This window comes from Osmia lignaria, chromosome 6 (genome assembly GCF_051020975.1).
Source record: "Osmia lignaria lignaria isolate PbOS001 chromosome 6, iyOsmLign1, whole genome shotgun sequence".
NCBI classification, from domain to species: domain Eukaryota; kingdom Metazoa; phylum Arthropoda; class Insecta; order Hymenoptera; family Megachilidae; genus Osmia; species Osmia lignaria.
This window is the reverse complement of record NC_135037.1, coordinates 3,470,127-3,495,388: the sequence shown is the minus strand read 5'-3', so window position 1 is coordinate 3,495,388 and position 25,262 is coordinate 3,470,127. Positions and strand designations below refer to the sequence as shown.

The 25,262-nt window shown below is 48.6% G+C and overlaps 1 protein-coding gene and 1 long non-coding RNA gene across 52 annotated transcripts in view; one reads left to right on the top strand and one right to left on the bottom strand.

The window, feature by feature from the left end:
- Dscam1 (Down syndrome cell adhesion molecule 1) overlaps window positions 1–25,262 on the top strand; it is a 50,420-nt gene that overhangs the window by 8,601 nt on the left and 16,557 nt on the right. For 5 of the 50 annotated variants that reach the window (XM_076688838.1, XM_076688858.1, XM_076688837.1 and 2 more), the window contains exons 5-10: window positions 3,128–3,277; window positions 14,180–14,303; window positions 18,624–19,060; window positions 19,143–19,399; window positions 19,475–19,787; window positions 21,779–22,072. In XM_076688838.1, the coding sequence (XP_076544953.1) occupies window positions 3,128–3,277; window positions 14,180–14,303; window positions 18,624–19,060; window positions 19,143–19,399; window positions 19,475–19,787; window positions 21,779–22,072 (1,575 nt within the window). Of the gene's footprint in view, window positions 1–625; window positions 791–1,258; window positions 1,421–3,127; window positions 3,278–5,661; window positions 5,786–5,861; window positions 5,986–6,280; window positions 6,405–7,396; window positions 7,521–8,459; window positions 8,584–8,683; window positions 8,811–9,058; window positions 9,192–9,437; window positions 9,562–9,935; window positions 10,060–10,239; window positions 10,364–11,876; window positions 12,001–12,726; window positions 12,851–13,609; window positions 13,731–13,891; window positions 14,013–14,179; window positions 14,304–14,368; window positions 14,493–15,046; window positions 15,171–15,323; window positions 15,448–15,609; window positions 15,737–16,852; window positions 16,974–18,623; window positions 19,061–19,142; window positions 19,400–19,474; window positions 19,788–21,778; window positions 22,073–23,252; window positions 23,571–23,795; window positions 24,081–24,822; window positions 25,111–25,262 lie in introns of all 50 variants that reach the window. The other 45 variants (XM_076688815.1, XM_076688826.1, XM_076688848.1 and 42 more) reach the window with 30 other exon arrangements.
- The window catches only part of LOC117601598 (uncharacterized), a 41,012-nt gene that overhangs the window by 8,448 nt on the left and 7,302 nt on the right, over window positions 1–25,262 (bottom strand). For both annotated transcript variants that reach the window (XR_013062300.1, XR_004580746.2), the window contains exon 2: window positions 5,386–5,559. This is a non-coding gene — a long non-coding RNA (uncharacterized LOC117601598). The remainder of the gene's footprint in view (window positions 1–5,385; window positions 5,560–25,262) is intronic.

Sequence of the window (25,262 nt, the reverse complement as noted above, 5' to 3'; positions counted from 1 at the left end):
AAGAACTTTGAGATGCTCGAGGTGTTGCTCGTTCGACCCCTGGTTGGTCCATAAGTGAAAACTTCCCTTCTTTTTTTCACGGATATTCAACGCGAATTAATTAATGATGCGGTCTCTATTATCATATTAATTTTAGTAATTGAACTTCTGGACCAGCCTAATAAATCCCCTTCTCTTCTATTCTCTTCTCTGGACGAGTTAGCGTAAAGTACGTTTCACGTATCCGTTACATTGAGGTCATTTTACGGTACGATTAGTGGTAATAAAACGGAGTGTGAAAATATTTTTCCTCAAATATTTGCCATCGATCTGGAGGAGTCGAATAAACGGGCGTAGAACGAGGAGGAAAACGGGGTCGCCGGTGGTCCCGTTCGTGATTTCGGATTAGATTAAGCCGGACTAATCAAACCGACGAGGAAATTGATGTCCGCTGGCTAGCCTAATTTCCATCGGTGCAAAGAGAGCGTCGCCTCGTCGATGTTACGGCGTCGCTGAACTCACGTTTGCAGAGCCGCGGTTCATTGAAATTTCAATCTAGCCGGATCAAAGCCCGCGTCCAGCAACCGTGCAACCTCTCGACAAGCTAGCTGTCCTTTTTTTTTTCTCTCTGTTCGCTTTATTGCAGTGGTCGCCCAATACTTTGAAGTTCAGGTTTACGATCAATTCGCGATTCGCGGCAACGCGGCGATTTTCAAGTGTCAAGTTCCCTCGTTCGTCGCCGACCACGTGGACGTGGTAGGATGGATCGATTCGAACGGCGGCAGTTACGTGGCCGATGGACAATCATACGGTATCCAATCCAGCATGGAGCACGGATAGAAATATTTCCTACACGCGAACTATAATTTCCATACGCTATGGCAACGCTAGAGGCACCCATCGATTTCTTCGTTCGCCGCTGCGACGGGCGTTCGTTTCTTCGATTTCTACCTGCTCGAGGGATTAATCGCGATTCAAATGGAAATTAAACCCTTTTGCAATGGAATGATGAAAAAAAGTAAACCCACTGCAGCGAAAGAGTTAATTCGTCGCTGGCCTAAATAGTCGGCGATTGACTCGGTACGGCTTCGATTCGGAGTTTATCGACCCTATCGAACGACCGAGTCGTCGTTTTTTTTTTTTCTCTCCTCTGTCGCGATCGAATCGCGGGAATTTTCGAACGCTCGTCGCCGCGGCGATCGATCGCAACACCGCGGATACGAGGCTGTATGTTGATGTGCGGCTTATGGTAAAACCGGAAACCGGTGTCTGGTTGCAGTTGTCGGGCAGCGGTATGCAGTGAACGTGATGGACGAACACGTCCTTCGGGGGAACGCCGCAATTATCAAGTGTCACATACCGAGCTTCGTCGCCGAATTCGTCGAGGTTGATTCTTGGATCGAAGACGAGACCACTGAAATTTATCCTAGCACCGACTACGGTACACACGTACACGCACTAAGTGCACGAGAAAGGATTTAAAAATGAAAAAAAAAAAAAAAAGAAAGAAAGGAGTATAAATGGAACGATTTGCTCTGTTTTCATCCAGGCTCTTTTTCTTTATCGCGGTCAAATTGTCGACGAGGCGCGACGTTTTTATCCTTCGTTGTTCAGTCAGAGAACGCGTGGAAACGGACAGCTATGCGATTTTCTTTTCCTCGTTCGTAGAGACGAGCGTTTCCCTTCGGGCAACGTCCAATAACGAGCGATATCCTCGGCAATCTTGCGTTACGTTCCGGCAGAGATCGCGACGAAAGGAAGCACGCAACAGGTACGATCGTCATTGTGCATCGCGATCGCGAGAGTAGCCGGGGAAACGGAAATTGGCGAGTGCGTGTAGGATGCGGTAAATTACGAGGGAAGAAACAGCAAGCAGGATATCGAGACTCGTTGAACAAAAGAGTTGTTCCTCCGGAGCGTATACGTTCCATCGGCCTGCGATTCGCGAGTCTCGATCACTGAAGGATGTACTGAAGGTTTGGCGTTTCAGATGAGACCGTTCGAAAGCCCGGATGCCCCTCGTTTCGAAAAATAATATATTCTTCAATTGTTCGTACGACGTTGACTGCCGCTGCTCGCGCTGTCCCAGACTTCCTTTCCTTTTCCGTGATTGTTTTCATCGTTCCAACTCTTCTCGAACCTCTTTCTTTTTCTCTGTCGTTTGCTTTTGTATGCATGTTGATTAGAGATGGGATCAGGTTCGATAATTTAAATAACGTCCCCAGTGATTATATTTAAAAAATTCAAATCAATCTCATCTTGGGAGTCTACCCAAAACATCACTCCCCTTTTTAAAAATATTCATGAATTATTCAAAACTACCAGTCAGATCCAAACCTATTTGTAATGTACTCGGATCCCATCTTTAACGTTGATAGCGCTTGTAGTCGTTGTTTTGCTGCATGCATCGAGCTGGTTCGTCGGTTATTTTGTAACCGGAAGAAGTCATCCGGAGGAATGCAACGTGAGCCGATTGCCAATTTTAACGTACTTATAGGAAGAGATCGGTTACAGAATAAATTCTTGCTACTCTTACTACCTTCGAGTCTTCGTCAGTTCATTCACAATTATTTCTCATAATCTAATCGCAAAAGGATTAAAGAGGGAATATCGTGGATCACAATGGGCTCTCCAAACAGAATATATTCTACAATGATTTTTACTCTAACGTTTTCACGGACATCTCTGGAGGAACAATGCAAACTCGATATTCCCTCGATCTGATGTTTGACGAGCCAGCTTGAATTCCCAAACGATTCGTCGAACGATGAAAGCACGAGATAGATAAAGAGTCCGTGGCTATTCAACGTTCAACGAACTTGGCCAAGGTAGTAAAAGGTAATGGAGTGCATGCGGGCCAATGTATTAATCAAGACGGCATTGTACTCGTCTATATGCACACGGCCACGTGTGCATCGAGGACGTGTACCGTGCGGTCGTCGGGATAATTGAATATTTCTCTGATTGCCAAAGCCAGATCGGTTACGAACCGTTAAAATATCGCTCTCTATTAAATTGTTCCAATATACCGGGCACCATCTATTCGTTCGACAAGTCAATTATCCCTGGTTAGAAAGCTACCACGAGCTCGATCAAAGGAGAGAAATTAATCTATATATTTTGTTCTGTGACCTGGTCACACGAACAGATGGAAAGTACCTGGTATTGCCTTCTGGAGAATTGCACATTCGTGACGTTGGACCCGAGGATGGATACAAGACCTACCAATGCCGAACCAAGCATAGACTGACCGGTGAAACAAGATTATCTGCTACCAAGGGACGTCTCGTCATTACCGGTAAGTGAGAAATATACAGCAATCGATCATTTTCATCTTGATCGAAGTCACGATTCTGATTCCTTCGATCGAGTTTCTCTTTTATATAAATATCTTCAAAGTAACGTACATAAAGGTCTATCAATGTGAATGTTCTTAACTGGATTTTTATTCGAGTGAAAATCAGAATCGTGTCTATAGTTTCGAACCTGGACACGTAAAGATTGCAACGCGTTTTGATAATAAAATCGTTTATTCTATTTATGATGATATCAAAAGATACGGATTGTTTATGCTTGAGCTTCAGTTGTAATAGTTTAGCGGGAGTGGAAAAGATCGCGTGAAACGAGGTCCTTTTTGAAATGTAAATCGTTTCTATGTACCGATTCGTGTCGTACGGTAGACCAATTATTCTTTTATCGAATGAAACGAGGCGTCTGGTAAAAGTTTAGTCCGGGTTCGAAACTGTCCATCGAGGCAATTGATTTCCTGTGAACGAGAGTAAAGTAATACGAGCATTCGATCGCGCAAACTAATTAAACGTTCGGTCCGTTCACTTTTCTTTTTAACATTCACATATTCATGAAAATCAATTGTCCTCGGTTTAAGTAATCACGTCGTTGTACGTGTTGATTTAAACCAACGAGCTCGATCGCATTAACGTTGCGATTAAAATACATCATTTCATTCGAATGAATTTTCGATTGCACGTAAAATGGATATAGATGGAAGAATGAATATTTTGAAAGAGGATCCAGCTCGTTGGTGAACCTGAATGCTGGGACAGGGTACCCCTGCGGGCACGCGCCACCGCCCGCCCATAATTTCACTCTTGGCATGATCGGTTTCGATGAGCATTCGATAAAAATGAAAACGTAAACAAAAGATACAGAGAAATTGAACAGAACGGAACATTGAAAAATTCTTTCGACGCTTTGCGGCGCCCTCACGCGATCTCCGGGCTCTGTCCTTCGCTCTCGCGTGGTAAGTCTAAAAAACGTCACTCTTATTATCTCACACGAGTATTCAAGATTTAGCCATTCAACGGATAGATGCGATGCTCAATGCAGCTGTCAGCATTCAAGCTTACAACCTTTTTTTGAAACTAGTTCGAGACACACAGTATCCTGCCATTTCATTATGGGCGTAATGAAATGACGGGGCACTGTACAGCTTCGTTGGGTGCAGAGCTATTCTATCGAATGAACAATGGGTATGATAGGCAGGTGAATCGAGACGAAAACGATTCTATAATTTCTATAACGACGGGACGAGATACGGTAACGAGAATCATCTTGACGAAGGAGGGTCCGAGCAGGGGACCAACGTGTTCTAAACACTCCACAGTTATAGTGTTTTCTTAAACAGAACCGGTGGGCAGCGTACGACCAAAATTCCCTTCGATGGACAACATAAACGGACTTTCTACGGAATCGAAAAGCAGTTTCCCGCTTCTCTGCCCCGCCCAAGGATTCCCGGTACCGGTTTCTAGGTACGATATCTCTGATCACTGATGCCCGTACCATGTATTGGCACCAGATCAAAAAAGAAGGGAACTTCGGAACCGTGTAGGCGAACCGGAAAAGTCGGGAAAAGGCCGGAAGAGAGTATTAAGTTACTATAATCCGTATTTATGGAGGCCAAAATGGATTTTCTCTCTTCTTAACCGTATTGCTCCAAAAATATGTTCTTTTTCAAACAAACTGAGATTTGTTCAGAATCGAAACATCGCGTCACGTGGAAAGTTATCAATTTTTATGTTAGCGAGGGAAAACATCAATACATGGAAGTTGATGAAATCCATGACATAATGAAAAAGGGTTGTTGATGAATAATGGTTATTGTGTCATCAAACTTTTTTTTCACCAACACAAAGAACGATAGAACTTTCCATGAGAACTGATACTTCAAAAGACTCGTAATCGGATTAACGGTTAGGAACAAGAAGGGTGGCACATGGGACGGCCCTGATCCCTTCAGGGGTTCCCCGTTCCGCACGCAGGTAGACAAAATCATCTAAATCCTTGTCACGGTACTCATAAGATTACTATGTTGAGCATTATTTAACTCTCAAAGAAGCGATAGAAGAAAAAATCATTTAGAAAGGCATAAAATCAAATAAGACTTACCCTTTCTTCGGGAGAGCCATAACGTAACATCTGAATCCTTGTTGGTGTATCCTCCAGAACCCGTTGGCAGCGTTCGTCCAAAAATTCCATCGACGGACGATATTCGTGGATTCAGGACGACGATAAACGGATCTCAGGCTTTGCTATGTCCTGCCCAGGGGTTCCCCGTTCCTTCTAACAGGTAGACAGTTAATTAGAAGAGGAATTTAAAAAAAATCCTACCACCTTATTCTCGGTATTTCGGAAAGCAATGTTGCTGTTTGATTGCATAATCAGAGCCAGTCGGCAGCGTGAGGCCGAAATTCCCGACCATCGACGATTCCAGGAGTTTCCGAACGGTCAAGGATGGCTCTGTCACCCTTCTCTGTCCCGCTCAGGGTTACCCTGCCCTCGTGTCCAAGTAAGTGTCCAGCTCGCGATGGTCGCCTATATTTTCTCTGTCTTTCTTTCGATCTTTTCTGGACACGTCGTCGCAGAACCGGTGGGAAGCGTCCGACCAAAATTCCCCTCCGTGAGCAACATAAATGGGTTGACGGTCGTGACGAATGGGACGCTGCCTCTTCTCTGTCCCGCGCAGGGATTTCCGGTGCCAAGTCATAGGTATGACGTCGAATCAAAATGCTTTGTTCTCAATTCGAAAATATCGACGAAGAAAACTAACGCGAGAATACTATGGGTCATGCCTACTTTACATTAGTAGAGTAGATGGTTAGCTTTACTCGGCAACGAGAAGGCTATATTTAGCTTTCTACCAAGTGGTGAAGTAAGTACTTCACCAATGTAAACTAGGCCTTAGGGAAGAATGATTGATTCAAGTCCGTTCAGGGGTTCCCCGTTGCTAGTTCCGATCAGCCGTGTGTTTCCAACTGCGTGAACGCGATTTGATAACGCGCAGAGCCAGTCGGCAGTGTGAGACCGAAATTCCCGACCATCGACGATACCAGGGGCTTCCGTACGATGAAAGATGGCTCGGTGACGTTGATGTGCGCCGCCCAAGGGTTCCCTGTCCCCGTCTACAAGTAAGTCGCGTGGTTCGAACGCTAACGAAACGTGGAATAGCCACGGTAAAAAGCTTCATTTTACTTTCGACGACGATTCGCAGAGCCTGTGTCGAGTTCACGACCGAAACACTCCGGTACAATCAACTTGATCGGACTCACGGCGAGGACGAACGGAAGCTTGCCGCTTTTCTGCCCCGCTCAAGGATTCCCCCTTCCGTCTTATAGGTAGGGAACTTGTTGATAAGTTTTCGAGTCGCGAGACACGATTACAGTTGAGGATCTTAGGTTGCTAATTCCTCAGAGCTTCTTATTAGTTTCTAGGATCTTGTGCAAGTACTAGAAACTTAGCCGCGACAAATGGCTGAACCGTGTAACTGACGTTAATCTACATCCCACCGATTAATGCGTCTTCTTAACGGTTCAGAACATCGTGCAATTTTCGCGAGTGATGAACAAGTTTCTCTCGAATCCCGATGGGTTCCCTGTCCCTGTTTCTCTGTACACCGGGTTACCATCGTTCTTTACTCGCTTCTTTCCTCTGGTAATTCTCGTAGAACCCGTGGGAAGCGTACGGCCCAAGTTTCCGACCATGGATAATTCTCGGGGCTTCATCTCCAGTCTCGAGCACACTCTTACGATGCTGTGCCCTGCTCAAGGATTTCCTGTTCCTTCGCATAGGTGGGATAAGGGTCGAGACATCTTTCTACCGTTTAAGAATCAATGGGACTAAGTTGGACCACCCTGTCCCAGCGTTACCTAAGTAGAACCGATTCAGTGATCACGTCTGTCTGTGTTTCTCACAGAACCCGTGGGCAGTACGAAACCAAAATTCCCGATGACAGAAAACTCGCGTACGTACACGGTTCACCGTGATCAGTCTCTCACTCTGATGTGTCCGGCCCAGGCTTTCCCCGTTCCAGCTTTCAGGTATACAGGAAGGCGCAAAGTGTAATTTATTCGCGGTACAGTTAGATAGAGATGGGAAAGAAAATTCTTGATGTCTCCTGTAGAGCCGGTTGCAAGCACTCGACCGAAATTTCCATCTTTGGCGGATTCGCAGACGTTTAAAGTGGTACTCGGTGGTGCGATGACTCTGCTCTGTCCAGCCCAAGGGTTTCCCGTTCCGTCGTACAGGTAACACGTTCCCATGTCTCTCACTTGGCTCTCCTCTCGCGAATTACGTAATTTTCTCGTTAGAACCAGCATCCAGCACGCGTCCACAAATATCCGGACCGAGCGACCTTCTTCGATTCAGCTCGTCTTCGTTAAAAAGCGTCACCCTTCTGTGCCCAGCTCAAGGATTTCCGGTTCCTCTGTATAGGTAGGCAACCGAAGAGCCGTGTTATTAAAACAATTAAAATTTCTCATAATTTTAATGAATCTCAGATTCGTATGGACGTTCGTTTCAAAGGGAAATCGTTGTCCGTAACATCTGCGAAGTGAACAGATTGCGACCTTGTATGTGCGAAGGGGAGTCCCTATTCCAGCATATTCAAAGACCGCTCCCTGGCTTCCTCTTTAAAAGCACGACCTCCGCACCGTCTCGCGTTCTGTTTTTAGAACCGGCCTCGAGCAGCAAGCCACAGTTTCCATCTGTAAACGACGTCGGATTACGCGTAACGAAAGGCACGGGATTTTCGTTGCTTTGTCCCGCTCAGGCGTTTCCAGTCGCCACCTTTAGGTAGGTCGATATATCCGTCCGCTCTGCTGCCTTCTGGCAGCAAGAAAAATACTCTCTCAACTTCGTTGCTTTCCTCTTTACTTCAGCATCAGCCCTGTCCCAGTATATTAGTCACGCCGACAGAATAGAATCACCGAATTCCGCGCGATTACGTCCCTTTCACCAGGGACATAAAAACGATACCCTGCAACCGTGTTAAGTTTCTTCCCTCGTTTTATGGGATCGGTATCTTCGCTTTTTAAGTACTTTGAGAAATGTACGAGGTGCTTTCGAATACATATAACCGAATCTTGACCAAGTAGATCGAGAAACCCTATTTGTGACATGATATTTTGCCTTTGAAGGTTCGAGTACTACGGTCAGAGCTTGAAGAATTTTTCCGTTTTCTGTAGAACCAGTCGGTTTCGCAAAGCCAAAGTTCTCGACGATCGACAAGAGCCGAACGTTCGAGGTGCCGGAATCTCAAGGCGTTACGTTGCAGTGTCCTGCACAGGCGTATCCTGTCCCAGTGTTCAAGTAAGTCCACGAAGAAGGCGCGTAGGGACGATGATCGCATAGACAACACCTGGAGACCGTCTTCTCCCTTAAACTTCCGCTCGTTTCTCGTGTGATGCAGAACCGGTGTCGAGTTCGAAACCTAAATTAACCGCCCTGGACGTGAAATCAACAAATCCCAGCACGATGCTGGGTACCATTACCACCCTACTGTGTCCCGTTCAAGGATTTCCTGTGCCAGCATTCAGGTAAACTGATGGATCGCCTTTCCATGCTCGCGGAATGATTTTCCTGCTCGGGGTAGGTACTTTGGAGCAATCTGCTCTCTTCAGAATCAATAAACAGCCAAACTAGCACCTTTTGTTTCGAGATAGAGCCATTCTTCAGTGGTTTGAACACTTTAATCGATGTTTTCGACCATATTTCGATCGTTCCCACAAAGTATTACCTGTCCCAGTGATTCGAGGTAGGGGGTAACTCGATTCTTCTCTCGTAGAACCCGTGGCCAGCACTAGGCCGAAATTCCCAATGACGGAAAATTCGCGCACCCTAACAACGTACACGGTGGGACGCGATCAGCCTTTGACTTTGCCTTGCCCAGCCCAGGCGTTCCCTGTTCCGGCCTTCAGGTACACGAAAAGCTCACTTTGATCTCGGCCGAGCATCGATTAGACCGAGTGCATCCCCTTGCATGGCAGTGATCAAAGAAGAGCGTAGGAAATTAGGTCGAAGGGTAAAAGGTAGACGGGGTTGGTACACCAATATTTATCTTCTGTTTCTGTCTTCCGTACGAATCGAAGGGATACCCAGTTCCAGCGTGAGGGAAAGAAAAGCAATTCGTAGGTGGAATACGGGTTAACGAGTTTGTTCGTCAGAGCCGGTGTCCAGCGCTAAACCAAAGTTTACGAACGCTGACATAAAGGTGGTGAGACCAACGGCCAGTTCAACCGCGGTGTCGATGACCTGTCCCGCTCAAGGGTTCCCTGTTCCCATCAAACGGTCAGTAATAGCAATGGTGCTTTAATCGATACCTCGGTATCATTCTCAGAGCCTACCTCTAGCGTAAAGCCAAAACTGCCGTACGTTCGTAAAGTCGAGTTTATGGAGGGTAGACGGAACGATGCAGCGAGCTTGACGTGTCCGGTGCAAGGTTACCCTGTTCCACTTTCGAGGTGAGACGAGATATTTAATCGCGGTCGCTCGTTCGACCCTGTGATCGATACGATAACCCGATCCCTGCCGCGATCGGTTTCGCAGCGTGCTTGGCTTTTGCCACGGTTTTCTACGTTAATTTTAATCCATCTCGACCACGCGCCTCCGTGAAACGCTGATCGATCGATATCGTAATTTCGGCACGGCGATGTTGTTCCCAGAACCTGTTGGATTCAAGTCGCCCATTTTCTCCACGGACAATAGCCTTAGTAAGTACGCGAGGCGGGAAGGTACGAGCGTGGTGCTCGCGTGCAGCGCGCAGGGATTCCCCGTGCCAACCACCAGGTAATCTCTCTCGCGTGTCCCGTGGAAATATCGCACGCTCGCGTTAACGCGATCTACCTCTTAGACACGGTTAACACGATTTTCACGATCATCGTCGTTCCAACTCGAGCCATTTTAACTCGCGACTTCCTGGTTCGTCGACGTCGAACTGTTCTGTTCAGAGTTTCGTGTGTTCCGTAGAACCGGTTGGATTCAAGTCGCCAATCTTCTCCAACGATCTTAGCCTTAGCGCGTACGCGAGGCGAAAGGGCATGAGCGTGGTGCTCGCGTGCAACGCTCAGGGATTCCCGGTACCATCCACCAGGTAAATCATTTCTAACATCGAAAAGAAGAGAATAGTAGATTTGTGAACGTTATTCGGGCGAACGAGTCTCGAGCGGAACTATCGTATTTCGTAGAACCGGTCGGATTCAAGTCGCCGATCTTCTCCAGCGACGATAGCCTGAGTAAATACGCGAGACGTCAGGGTACGAGCGTGGTGCTCGCGTGCAGCGCCCAGGGATTCCCTGTGCCAACCACCAGGTAATCTCCCGTCGCGTGTACCACTCCGAAAAAGAATGATCGAACGATCGATTTCAGAGCCGGTCGCGGCAAGGTCTCCCCGATTAACGTCGGACGATCTGAGCCGTACGATCGGACGATACGAGGGCCAGCCAATCTCCATTTTCTGCGCCGCGCAGGGAAGCCCTGTGCCCACCACTAGGTAACCAATTCAGTATCGATTAAATGGCAAGCGTGAGAAAAAAAGATACCGCTTGCGGACAGGGTAGAATTAGTTATCGGTCGCTGTCGCTCCGGCCGAGAGAGCGTCTCCGTGTATCGGGTACACGGGAACCGTGCTCTGGAATAATCGAGCGTCAATGTTGTTTAGAGCCTGTTGGAAGCAAGGCGCCAGCCTTTGCCGGGGACGCGAAACTCTCTCTGTTGGTACGACGAGTAAACATGGATGTTAGTCTTCCGTGCAACGCCCAGGGCCATCCTACGCCCGTGTATAGGTACGAAACTGGGTGACAAACGAACCGTTCTCTCTTTTTTTCTCTCTCTCTCCTCTCCCTCTAGCAGTTTCAAAAAACGGTTGCAAGCTAAACACGAGGAATAAAGGTTTTTCGAAGGGGAACCCTGTCCGAGGGAGTCGATGGGTTAGCTTGTTTAGAAATTTAATGGTACTCCGCGTTACTGCCTTGCTTAGAGCCAATGGGGATCAAAGCGCCAGCGTTTCTCGGCGACGTGAAATCGTTCTTCTTCGTCCGTAAAGAAGGGTCGGAAGTGAGCATGCCGTGCAATGCCCAGGGGCATCCTGTTCCCGTAACCAGGTATTTTAAATCACCTATTGAAAGGCATCGACTGTTTCTCAACGTCCTGAGTGTCGGAACGGGGAGAAAGATAAAGCACGCGTCGGTACTCGTTTAAAGAAAAGAGTATCTCGTTCACGGGAGAATGATTCAGAGAGTCCATTAAGTGGCGACGGTCAGGTGGAAAACCCGTTTCCCCATCTGGTATCGTGTTCGGTAATTCGATACAGTTTGAACCTGGTAAAATAGTTAGTTGGCGTGGTTCGTAGTCGGTCTTCATGTCCCTGGTTTGTTAATCCTGTGACAGAGCCGGTCGCCACGAAGAAGCCAAAGTTCTCGAGTGACACGAAGCTGTCCTGGTACGATCGTCTCAGCGGCCAAGATCTCACCCTCTTCTGTCCCGCTCAGGGGTTCCCAGTTCCATCCTATAGGTATCGTAGCTAACGACATTAATCGCTCGGTGTTGGTCAAAGAACGAACGTAGCTCACAGCATGCCCTTCTCTTGTCTTTGTATAATTCGTCAGAACCAGTCGGCAGCAAAGCGCCAGCGGTGACGGGCAATTTAAAGGGTGGATGGATGAAGAACAAAGCTCGATCCAGTCTCGTGCTCTTCTGTCCCGCGCAAGGGTACCCTGTGCCTTCGTTTAGGTAACTCATTTCTTTTTCCTTAAATTGCCCCTCCGCGCCAGCTGAATTACCCGTGATTAGCAGTGAGGATTATTTTTAATCCACCGACGAACGGTCCGAAAATGAATATTTTAAGTACCAATACGTTTACGCTCGTCAGTGGGTTAATTGAAATCAGGCTCGGCCTCTTAAACGAATCGAAAAGTCCTTCGCGGCGATTTTTAATCGACTCGAAGCGGCATTGTTCGTCAATCAGCGAAAACTGAACACCACTTGTCGGTCCAAATTGTTTCCATTATGTTGCCTTGGCCTTCTTTTCGTTGCCCTCATCCAGCCCTTGTCCGGTACCGGGGCTTCCCCTCTTCCGACACTTAAAGTAGAACAATTAATTCCGCCCCGTTCATCGCGTGTGCATTGTTAGAACCGGTCGGCAGCAAAGCACCGGCGTTTACCGGGGACGTGAAGGGTGTGTGGATGGAAAAAGGAGCAGGATTCAGCGCCGTCTTGCCGTGTCCTGCCCAAGGATATCCCGTTCCTTCGTTTAGGTAAAATCTCAAACAATCTCTAATTGAAAGAATAAAAAAATTGATCGCGACCACTTATTAACCGCGAGGAGAAAGTAGCGTAGATCTTGCTGGATTCGTTTCATCGAACGCTTTCTCTTAATCGGGGGTCCCCTGTTCCCTGTAATTGTACGACAGGCATTATGTTTTGCTGACAGCTTCCTTGTTTTGCATATACAATCAGAGCCAGTCGGGAGCAAAGCGCCAGCGTTGATGGGAATCGTTAAAGGAATAATGATACAAGTCGGGGCGATGTCCAGTATCGTGATATTCTGTCCAGCGCAGGGCTATCCCGTGCCTTCATTTAGGTAAACCATACAAAATTATAAACGAATGAGATTACACGTGGTGATTAACGTTGTTCTTACGGGCCTTCTAATTAATTACACCGAATGTTGTGACTAAATTCATCGTTTATCTCTCTTTCTCTTTCTGTCTGGTCGTACTCTCACTTTGGTCAAAGGTTCCGTCACTAACATCATAACCGAACGAAAATCGTTCACTGTGTAAACTTGAAACACGATTGTCTTGTCACGCATGCCTATGTGAAATCCTTAGAGCCGATTGGAACGAAGGCTCCGGCGTTTACGAGCGAATTGAAAGGTGGTTGGCTGAAGAAGAGAGCAATGTCCAGCGCCGTTCTGTCGTGCCCGGCTCAGGGGCATCCTGTGCCCTCTTTTAGGTAAACAATCGTTTGAAACAAAGCACCTTTGAAACTTTGCTATTCGTGTTAGAACCGGTCGGGAGCAAAGCGCCAGCGTTGACAGGTGACTTAAAGGGCGGTTGGAAAGACAGGATCTGCGGCTCGACGGTCATTCTGTTCTGCCCGGCTCAGGGTTATCCTGTGCCCAGTTTTAGGTAAAGATTTCTATAGATTTAAATCTGATTTGTGCGGTTAGAACCGATCGGCAGCAAAGCCCCCGCGTTGATCGGTGAGATGAAACGCGGTTGGAAGGAGACCAGCACGCGTTCCAGCGTGGTGATGACGTGCCCTGCTCAGGGATATCCTGTACCCAACTTTAGGTAAATCGTTTCGTTGACGAACGGTCCGTTTCTTTGCTCGATAGAACCGGTCGGTAGCAAAGCACCCTCGATTCTTGGAGAAAAGGGCAGTCTCATGGAGAGACGTACCGGTACCCACATCGTGATTCTTTGCCAAGGGCAGGCTTACCCTGTTCCAATGTTCAGGTAAATCGCGAACGATCGCAGGATGCTTTTATTTCAACGCGTTAAGGTCCATTTGTACGAAACCGTACCGAAGTTATAAATGGACCTTCAGACGTATTCTGAACGCTCGAAGCTCAGGTATACCGGACTGTCTGGTAACGTTTCTTTTTTCTCTGGCGAAGAGCCGGTAGGAAGTAAGGCGCCTTCGGTAGTCGGTGACGCGAAACGATGGCAGAAGACCAAAACTTCGTCAGGATTCGCGGTGCAGTGCCAAGCGCAGGGTCATCCGGTACCAGTGTTCAGGTAGTCGAGACACAGCCTGTCGTCTCCCTTATCGATCCCTCTCGCGATTTCATTTTCCGATTGACCGAACAAATTTCGAAGGACTTCGTGTCTCGTTCTTTTGCTTCTCTGATCAAGAGCTCTTCTACCGAGAGCAAAGTGTTTGCACGATTTTGTTACATTGCCAGAGCCGCTGGGAGCGAAAGGACCGAAATTCTCTAGCGACGATCGTGTCAACTCGTTCGTTCGTGCTGCGGGAGGCTCGTCGACGTTACTTTGTCCCGCACAAGGGTTCCCAGTTCCGTCGTTCAGGTAAATTGACAGGTGAATGCTCTACTCCAGTTAGACCGCTTTGTCTCGCGTTTTGTTTGACGTAGAGCCCGTGGGATCCAAGGCGCCCACGTTTCAGAGCGACGCGAAAAGCAGCACCTATGTCAGAGCCGCGAATTCCGCGGTCGCGATCATGTGCACCGCTCAGGCATCGCCACCCCCGACTCACAGGTAACTTTTTTCCAATACAACGATTCCCTCTCACGTTGTCGCGTGAAATCTGAAAAAGGCGGCGGTGGCGTGTTCCGTCTCGGTGCAGGTATTGCGCATAAATCGATAAAACGGAATAATCAATTGGATTTTGTGAATGTCAGAGCCGGCAGGTCGAGTGTCGCCTAAATTCCCAAAGTCAGCAAAATCCGATTCCTTCGAGATGGCGAAAAACTCCGAGTTAAGTCTGCTGTGCGATGCCCAGGCGTTCCCTGCTCCCACGCTTAGGTCAGTGAACTCGTCGATATCGGTCAATTCACCGATTACATTAATTTGGCGCCTCTGTAGAACCTGTGAACGGTGCCAAGCCTAGAGTCGCGTCCACCTCCAAGTACGACGTTCTCGCCAGTTACGTGGGCAGTCCTGTAACCATGCTTTGCCCAGCCCAGGGTCACCCTCTTCCAGCTTTTAGGTATCTATGACCGATCTCTATGAAGCGAGTACAGCAAGATCTCTTCGTCGAACTGTAATGGAACGTTCGAGGTACACATTCGATTTGTCGTTTCTCTATCTAGAGCCTGTCAGCGGTGCAGCACCCAAAGTACCACCCACTGCTAAAATTACGGTCTTCTCGATATCGGTTCATACTGCCACGGCGTTGTTGTGTCAGGCTCAAGCGCATCCATTGCCGATCTTCAGGTACGCTTTGACGAACGTAAAGAAAAGTGTCTTCCGAAATTATTAATCCTCGTTAGGGCGATGGACTATGCCTGGAGCGCGTTAAGTTCCTTCTTTCGCGAGGACTAGCGATTTTCTAGCGGCTGGTGAACCGATCCCCGTTTTGTATTCTAGAACCGGTCGGAAGTAGTCCTCCTCGCTTGCCGCCTAGGTCGAAATTCGACGGATTGTCAAAAATGCAAGGCCAAGCTTCGACTTTGTTGTGCGAAGCTCAGGCCAGTCCAGCGCCTTTGTACAGGTGAGCAACACGGGACCTGTTCGTGGCTTCGAACGAACCTTCTTCCTCGTCAGCCTCCGTCGAACGGTCCTTATCGCTTTCGCGCCTCTTGCTTTCTCATTGACGACGCCTGTTAACGACGACGAAACATTCCCTATCTCCCTGTTGTTTACGGTATTGCAGAGCCACGTGGTAGCGTACGACCGAACGTACGGGACAAGGACGTGAATGGACTGAAGAGGGACATCCTAGTCGATCGAACGGTGGGTCTGCCGTGTCCTGTTCAAGGTTTTCCAACCCCGATGTTCAGGTAGGGGCGCGTAAATAGGGGACCGAAACTCGCTCCAGGCGGTGGCGATCCTGCTCGGGTACCGGCTCATTTTCTACCCCATTTCTCCCCCATTATTATGCGCCATTGGAGATTAGAATCGCGTGGGTGTTCGGTTGAGTTCTTGTCCGCGGTGCTGCTTACGTGGCGTTTATATTGGGCAATTTTAAGTTGAACCATTAGAAGACTTCAGTCGATCGATCGACCAAAAGTTGCCTAATGTAAACGCTGCTTTACAGAACCGACAGGTAACGTGGCGCCACGTATGGCCGGCGAACGTTACGAGGGTGGCAAGCTCGTCGACGTACCAAGGACAATGACGGTGGCGTTGGACTGCTCGACTCAGGGATTTCCTGTCCCAGTGACAAGGTACTCTCGCGATTAATCGGCCCCGTTTTCCTTCTCGAGACACGATGATCGCGTTTCAGAGGGCACGAACAAGATAGCTCCGCGCTCATCGGGCAAGAAATTCGAACGGGAAGTGGTTTTGGCTGCTAGAGGTCAGGATATCGCGTTAAGTCACTCGCTTCAGGGATTTCCCGCACCCCTGACAAGGTAGATCACCCTTTCGTTTCTCCCGTCGTCCCTCAGCATCTTCCTTGTCGTCGTCGTCGTCGTCGTCGTCGTCGTCGTCGATGAGTCAAATCAAAGTTGATGTCTGTTTCGGTTCATGCGACCTGTTGCCCGGTCGGCGTTGTCAGGTAAGTAGATCGCATGCGATTAAGTGTAATTCACTCTGGATGCTAATTAACCGAGGGAGAGGAGGATGAGGTACGTAACATCGTGTTTAACTCACGGCGAGAACAGGATTCTGTATATATGTGCGTGCTAATTCCTTGTATCGTTAACGTAATTAATTATCACCTTGTCTGCCACGGTAGAAATAACGATTGATTTTAATACTTAATTAGTTGATTAAATGTAACAGTGGTTGAGCTGTTCAAAAAAGAGTTCTTTTCTCGCAATGAAATGTTTGTAACAATTGAGAAGTGAAAAGAAAATAATAAAATGACGGAATAAAGGTAGAAAAGAAAAAAAAGGAATGAATCGATGGGAGACGAGTTTGTCAGTGTGGGCAATAAATGGATATCCTTGCAGAACCGTCGGGTCGTACTGCCCCAAAAGGGACTGGAGACGGCCTTAATAAGTACCGCGGGGTAGAGGGCGAGTCTCTGGCGCTGGCGTGTGCGGCACAAGGCTTTCCTGCCCCGATCTCTAGGTACACATCATTCCGTATAGCTTCCGAATTCTTTTTTTTTTGCTTTTCTTTGGTCGTTTGTCTTGCTCCGCAGAGCACGGTTCCTATTTTCGAAGCGTTCCATCCTTACCCTCTACCCCGTGTCGGGTGGCGGTACCGTAAAAATCCGAGATGTCGGACGTTCGACACAGGCAAAGAGAAAGAGAGACGAGAGACACGAGAGAGAAAACGAAAAAATTGCCAAGTATACAAAGACAGGGATATGGGACGAGGACAAAAGGTAGCCTCGAGTGAAAAAAAAAAAAGAAAGAAATGAAAAGAAAGAAAGGCAAGGGATAAAGCGAGTGGGCAAAGCATGCATATAACGGTGATTCAAGATGTCTCAAAGAATCTGTGTAAAGATGACAGGGGTGCGTAGATTAGAAAAGGAAAAGTTCATTTATTCTCGTCTCGTTCAACTTGAACGTCTTTGATCTCGATTGTAGAATGACGAACGAGTGAACGTTAGGCAGTTAAAAAATTAAAAGTCAAAGAGAGTGATAATTGAGGAGGAAGGGAAAAGAAAATGGAAAGTGTATAAACGTATCCCGTATCCGGGGCCAATCGGACGTGTTGGTTTTCAGTGCCAACTGGAGCCCCGTGGCGCAACCCCGAGATAGGTGACGGATGCGCGACTTCGAAATGGATGCGGGCCCTCTTCTCCTTCGGTAACCTCGGTGCTGATCCGAGTGGTCCGAGAGGGTGTCACCCGATCAATGGGGCGAACAATGTTGCCCTGCACCTGCACACCTCCAATAAGTCCCACGATATCTGGCTGGTAAGTCCTCGCCACCTTCGTGCCTCCGTTCATCCGTTCGTGTTTTTCACTGCCCCCCAACACCCTCTCTTTCTCTCACTCGCCAGGTATAATTCGTAATTCGTTATTCGTGTACGTCGTGTTGTCCAGTTGCACCATTGTCACGCCTCGTATACGCTCAAGTTACCACCACCACTACCACCACTACCACCACCTTCATCCTGATTTTGAACCAGCTATTTATTAGATTATTAGTTGAATTTGATTTAAAATAAAGTTTAGTTGCAAACGATCTCGAGACGGTGTTAATATTATTATTATTCCATTATCGATGATTTGCTCTCATTTTGTATGCGTAGTCAAAACGCGTATGCTCTTTTCTTTCTTTTCGATCGTAACGAAGTTGTCGCTGCCAGCCTCCATCCCTCCGTTTCCTCACCTGCTCTGCTTTTACGACCGTTGCTATACGCTCCAGCTGCGTTTCAAGCTCTCTGTTTTCGATTAAGTTTGCGTACTCGTGTCGTGCTAGACACGCGGTAATGAGCCGGCAGTAGAGACAGAAGCCCGCGCCCAGAGACGCCCAAAGCCCTGCCTATACGTGCAAAAGCAAGGAAAATAAAAGCAACGTGAAATGAAGTGAACAGAAACACCGTGAACGTCGAACACTTTTCTCTCCCTCTCGTTACGATACCAGGATCTATATAATATCGCGTGTCGTGCGAACGCGACTCGATCGCCTTTCCCGCCATCCAAGCGTTTCACCTTGCGAACGAGAAACACACGTTTCTATTCGCTTCATTTCATACGATCGTTTTCATTTCGTATGGTAAATCGATCCGGCAAACCGACGATCCCCTTCGTGTCTATCGTTTCAGATGGTACAAGTTCATCGAAGGCTCTTCCCGTCGGCAACCGGTCCAGTTGAACGATCGTGTTCGTCAGGTTAGCGGAACGTTGATCATCCGTGAGGCTCGCGTCGAGGATTCCGGCAAATACTTGTGCATCGTGAACAATTCTGTGGGCGGTGAAAGCGTGGAGACCGTTCTGACTGTAACCGCACCGTTGGCCGCGGAAATCGAACCCAGCACCCAGACCATCGACTTTGGAAGACCGGCTACCTTCACTTGCAACGTCAGAGGAAACCCCATCAAGACTATCTCATGGTTGAAAGATGGCAAACCACTTGGATTGGAAGAACCCGTACTCAGAATCGAGAGCGTCAAGAAAGAGGACAAGGGAATGTATCAATGCTTCGTTCGAAACGATCAGGAAAGCGCACAGGCAACGGCAGAACTGAAACTTGGTGGACGATGTAAGTTCGCGTTTTAGAGTATTAATTGAAAATTCAGGATAACGATCAGATTTAATTGGAAATTTAATTTGTACACCCACAGTCGAACCCCCGCAGATTCGCCAGGCCTTCGCCGAGGAGACTCTTCAGCCCGGACCAAGCATGTTCCTCAAGTGTGTCGCCAGCGGAAACCCAACTCCTGAGATCACCTGGGAACTGGACGGCAAACGACTATCCAACACCGAGAGGCTTCAAGTAGGACAGTACGTTACGGTGAACGGCGATGTGGTTTCTCATTTGAACATCTCCAGCATTCACACCAACGATGGTGGTCTATACAAATGCATTGCCGCGTCAAAGGCAAGCATTTTATTTGCACGGTATTCAGGGCATAGGACAAAGAACGACGATCGAGAATGAATTTCGTGATTACAGGTTGGATCAGCGGAACACTCGGCCCGTTTGAACGTCTATGGTCTGCCCTTCATCCGTCACATGGACAAAAAGGCTATCGTTGCTGGTGAAACTCTTCGCGTGACTTGCCCAGTCGCCGGATATCCGATCGAGAGCATCGTATGGGAACGTGACACGAGAGTATTGCCGATCAACAGGAAACAAAAGGTCTTCCCCAATGGCACGCTTATAATCGAGAACGTCGAGAGAATGAGCGATCAAGCTACCTACACCTGTGTGGCACGCAATGCTCAAGGATATAGCGCAAGAGGAACCCTGGAAGTGCAAGTAATGGGTAAGTTCGAAGCTTCTTTATCTACCCCATAAGATCGATCGCGCGAACAAGTTAATCTTCGACCGAATTAATTAAACGTTTAACGGAGTCGCGATTTTTAATCGATGCGAATTGACCGATAAAAGATTAATGCTCGTGATAGAATTCTTTTTTCAAATCGGTGCATCGTAGACAGGAAATCCGCGTAAAACATTCTTTACAGGTATCCACATGGCATTAGACGATTCGAGGAACGTTAACACGATAACGTTCGATAATTGTCTTACAGCGAACTAACGACTCTTTCAGCGAATCCTGGCACTCGTCGATCCGACGTCGATACGGCCAATTACGTCCAGTCGAGTATCTCGAAGCGTACATAAAACTCGCGATAACCGGTGATTCGAACATCCGCGATACGAACATCGACCGCTGACACATGCACACGGACGACGACCCCGTCGCAGAATTCACGAACACTTAATCACGTAGCGTGGAAAGCTCTTTAAAAAGAGAGGCACGAGAGCTTTCGTTGGAACGTTGGAAGTTGGTATGGCGGTGGCCGACGATCGACCGTAAGAAATCTGGTGCATTCTCAAATCTGTCAGAATAATTCTCTTTTCGCGCGTCCACCATCGGGTACCGCGTTCTTATCACATTACTACTTAGTCGATGGGTTAGCTGGTTAATTTCGAAGCATGCCCGTAAGTGTTGAACGCAGCCAACCCATTAACGATATTACTTATCGCAACACACGACGTACGACACGTAACCGCACGCGTAAATACGCCCGCGACCTCTCATCGCACGTCCATACATCGATCCTCCACCCTCAGTGCCGCCCACGGTACAGCAGTTCTCGTTCACGAAGCTACCCATGAACGCCGGGGAGTTCGCAAACCTGCAGTGTATCGCACCGACCGGTGACCTGCCTTTGAACATACGTTGGAGCTATCCCGGAGAAGAGATGGGCGGTTCCTCCGGCGTACTTGCGAAGAAGGTCGCGGATCGCGTTAGCATGCTCATGATCTCAGTCATCACCGCGAGACACGCGGGGGAGTACGTTTGCACCGCTGAAAACGCGGCTGGAACCGCGTCCCACTCGACCACGCTCACCGTCAATGGTTCGGGACTATCATCCGTTCCTACACAATTTTACACGCTCTCGTTTTTTTTACCTTTTTATCTATTATTTCGTCTCGTTTCCTTTCGTTTATGCACCATCCTGGCAAACAGCACCGTAGAGAAAATAAACCCATATTTGATATCCCGACCTCCTTGTATCGAGAATCCAACGTCGTACACCTTGACCACAACATGGTTCTCCTATGAGATGTTGAACGTTACCAAAGATGTAGAGGATTTTTAACGAGTGTACGCAGCGAGAGAGAGTGATTTGTAACGCGTGCGATGACTTCAGTTGGCCCGCAGCTTCTACCGATCACTTTCAATGCCGAGGTCGCCAATTCGGGTGACTCCGTGTCGGTACCTTGCTCGATCTTGAAGGGCGACATGCCCATGGATATATCGTGGGCATTCAACGGTGTGCCGATCGACACATCAAGAGATTCTAGCATTACTATCACGAAAATCAGCAGGCTACTGAGCACCCTTAGCATCGACGGCGTATCGGCCCGTCACGCCGGCGAGTACACCTGCTCCGCATCGAATCTTGCCGGTTCCGTCAGTCGATCAGCAACCTTAACGGTGAACGGTACGATCTCCTCCCATTGCAACCCCATCGATCCAACCCCTTTTTTTCTTCCACGCTCGCTCAATCTATGCTTTCATCGTCGCTGTCCCTTTTTTTACACCTCCCAATTCAGTATCCGTTCCAAGAATAGATTCTTCCCGAGAAACGTGTCTGTCCCTTCCGTTACGTGTCAGCGTTATCTTCACCGCCATACCAACACCCCATAGTGTGAAATTGCAAACGGTAAGAAGAGCGTCGTACGCGAATCGACACTCGTTCCTCCTCGCTTCGACTCGACTCTTCTAGTCGTTGTTTCCAGTCGCTCCGCAAATACTGCCCTTCGCGTTCGGCGACGAACCATCCAACTGGGGTGAACTGATTTCCGTCACTTGCTCGGTGACCAAGGGAGATCAGCCTCTCGAGATATCGTGGGCGTTTAACGGGACTCCGATCGACAGTCAGCACGGATCCGATGTCGTGATTGCGAGCACTAACAAGAAAAACAGCGTGCTAACGATCGAGTCGGTCGCGGCGAGACACGCCGGAGAGTACACGTGTTCCGCGTCGAATCGTGCCGGCGCCACGACCCATTCTGCCCAGCTAACCGTAAACGGTACTTACATGCGTACGATTTTCTTCGCACGTGACTGAAAAAACATCTATGCGTTCCTTTTCATTCTTCTTCTTCTTCTTCCCTTTTATCATAAAACTCCCAAATCTTTCCACTTTCGTACGATCGACACTCGGATCTGTGATTACGCGGCTGCGACCGGAAGTTCTCGTTAGTTCTCGCCGCGGAGGCGGCACACGTGTGACCTATCATCTTCCTGGTTCACTGTCATTTTCGTTGTTTTTTCACGTCGTACACCTTTCGTGCCACGCTGCCGTGTCGATCGCGCAGTCGCGCCACAGATCCTCCAGTTCTCGTTCGGCGACGATCCCCTGAACTCTGGCGAGATGCTGTCGATCTCTTGCACGATCGTCAAAGGAGACTTCCCGGTGAACTTGACGTGGACGTTCGACGACACGCCGATTGACTCGAGCAGACCGGACGTTAATATTATAACTGATAGGAGGGTCAGCTTCTTGAGCATCGACAGTGTGGCGGCGAGGCATGCCGGAAGATACAAGTGCACCGCGTCAAATGCCGCTGGATCAGACAGCCACACCGCCGTGCTCTCGGTCAACGGTATCCCCCTCGACTATACCAATCTCTTTTTTTCATTTGCGATTTTATCGAGCCGTTCAAGAACACGCCGACGATAATAGAAGAGAAACGCGACGATAGATTTTTTATTGAAAATATTTTAGACATCGATCGGCGGGTTCTTCGATCGCTTTCGAAACTCTGTCAGTATCTTTTCTCGTAATTTTCTTGTTCTCCGCAGTAATCTTCATAGCGTGTAATTTTTAAACGAACGCCACTGCCGTCGTCGTGCCGATGATCGAGCGCGTAAACGTATTGTCGATGCTCGCGCGTAGTAACGAAGAGGTAAGATTATCGTCAGTGACGACGGCAGGTAAGGACACGGTCCATCCCGCGGATGGTCCATGTTTCTGTCACTTTTCTCAGTATCGCTTTATTTTACTTTCTTTTTTCATTACAGTTCTCTGTACCGTTGTTCCATGTTCTCCGATCCGATCCCTGGTAGTCTCCCTGGTAGTTTCCCAAATTGTCCAACAGCTCGAACGGGTCGTAAAATGAAACGCATAACAGGCAGACGCTGCGAACCCGCGTGTACCTCTCTGGGAGCTCCTACACGCGATTCGAAATGGTTTCTTCGAATTTACAGTCGCACCGCAATTGGCACCTTTCACGTTCGGTGAGGAGGCAGCGAACGCGGGAGAAATGGCCACCGTTCAGTGCGCCGTGATCAAAGGCGATCTGCCGTTGAAGATCGTGTGGTCGCTGAACGGTCGGCATATCGATGTCGGACGCGTGTCCGGTGACCACGGTTACGACATTCCTGACATCGTCGTGAGCAGAAGTAGTAAACGGATCAGCACCCTGACCATAGACTCGGTAGCCGCAAGACACGCGGGCGAGTACTCGTGCACCGCGACCAACGCAGCCGGATCCGCTAGGCACACGTCGGTTTTATCAGTGAACGGTACGCTTTCTCGTAAAACGTGTGAAAAACGATCGGGTGAACTGATCGGGTGACGATGGTTGGTCAATCGTGTGAAATGGCGACGGGGGTACGGCGTCACTCGGGGTGGAGGTAATGTCGAACGACACTTTTCGCGTTTCTTCTCGGACAGCTCTTCTTTTTTTATTTATTTTTTTTATTTAATACTCTCGTTGTATTATGGCAACGTCGTTATCACGTCGACAGTATCGCCACGTATTGCCCCGTTCGAAATGGCCGACAAAGCCGTGAACTGGGGCGATTCCGTATCGGCTGTGTGCACCGTGGTCAACGGGGACTCCCCGCTCGAGATCAGCTGGGCGTTGAACGGAATGCCGATCGACCAGAGTCATCGGATATCCGTGACTACCACGAAAAGGAACAGCCTGCTATCCATCGATTCGGCCAGTCCTAGCCACGCGGGCATGTACACGTGTGTAGCCTCGAACGCAGCCGGTGCGACCAGCTATTCTGCCGAATTGACAGTCAACGGTACCTACAAGCAGTAGACGCATCCGAAACTTTCATCAGTTACCCCGTTTTCATCGATTCATCCCGATTTCAATCTCCTTCTTCATCCCACGTACCGCCTCCGCAATCTCGCTATCGAATCGAAAGGGCCGTGGAAATCGCGAGGTTCGTTGTCAGACGAAGGACAGAAATTGGGCAAAGCGAACGATTGATTACAGTCGCGCCGCAGATAGCTCCGTTCGTAATCACCGAGGAACCGGCGAACTGGGGCGACTCGATTTCCGTGGTGTGCGCCATTCTCAAGGGTGATTTACCGATCGAGATCACGTGGGCGTTGAACGGCGAGCCGATCGGTCGTGATCGTTCGGACATAAATATTCTGGCGACAACGCGAAAGAACAGCATCCTCAGCATCGAATCAGTGGCCGCTAGACACGCGGGAGAGTACACGTGTTCGGCGTCCAACAAGGCTGGAGCAACCAGCCATTCGGCTACTCTAGCCGTGAACGGTATTTTTTCTCAGCAGACACGTTTTTCTCTCCATTCACAGCAGGCGCTTCCTTCTTTTCGATCCTTATCTTTCGACACCGTTTCCTCACTGTCTCCGGTTGGCGTCGGTGGTCGAGGCTTGGAATTTCCTCCGTTCGATAGGTCGTCTTCCAAAAAGGTTCTATAGATAATCGAGTTGAACCGTGCTGGTATCATTCATGGTCGATGAAAGGAGGGACAATTTAGACAATTAAGGATTGTTTGTTCGTCGTAGTTGCCCCCGAGATAGCTCCGTTCGTGATCAGTGAGAAACCAGCGAACTGGGGAGACACGGTCACCGCAACCTGCACGATGTTGAAGGGTGATTCACCGATTCAGATCGAATGGGCTCTGAACGGCGAACCGATCTCTCACGATTATCCCGACATATCGATCGCGACCAGCAGACGGGTCAGTTTACTGACGATAGACGCCGTGACAGCGAGTCACGCCGGGGAATATACATGTATGGCCAGCAACGCTGCTGGTGGAACGAGTTTCACCGCGACTTTGGCCGTGAACGGTACAATACGTGTTCCTTTTCACCCTCGGTTTGCTTTGTTTCCTCGATGCATGCGCGACACTCGATCAAACCAGCTTTCCATCATCTCCGGTTCGCCTTTCCATCATCCACCTCATCGTTCCGTCCATCGGTTTAGGTACGACGATTCAAGA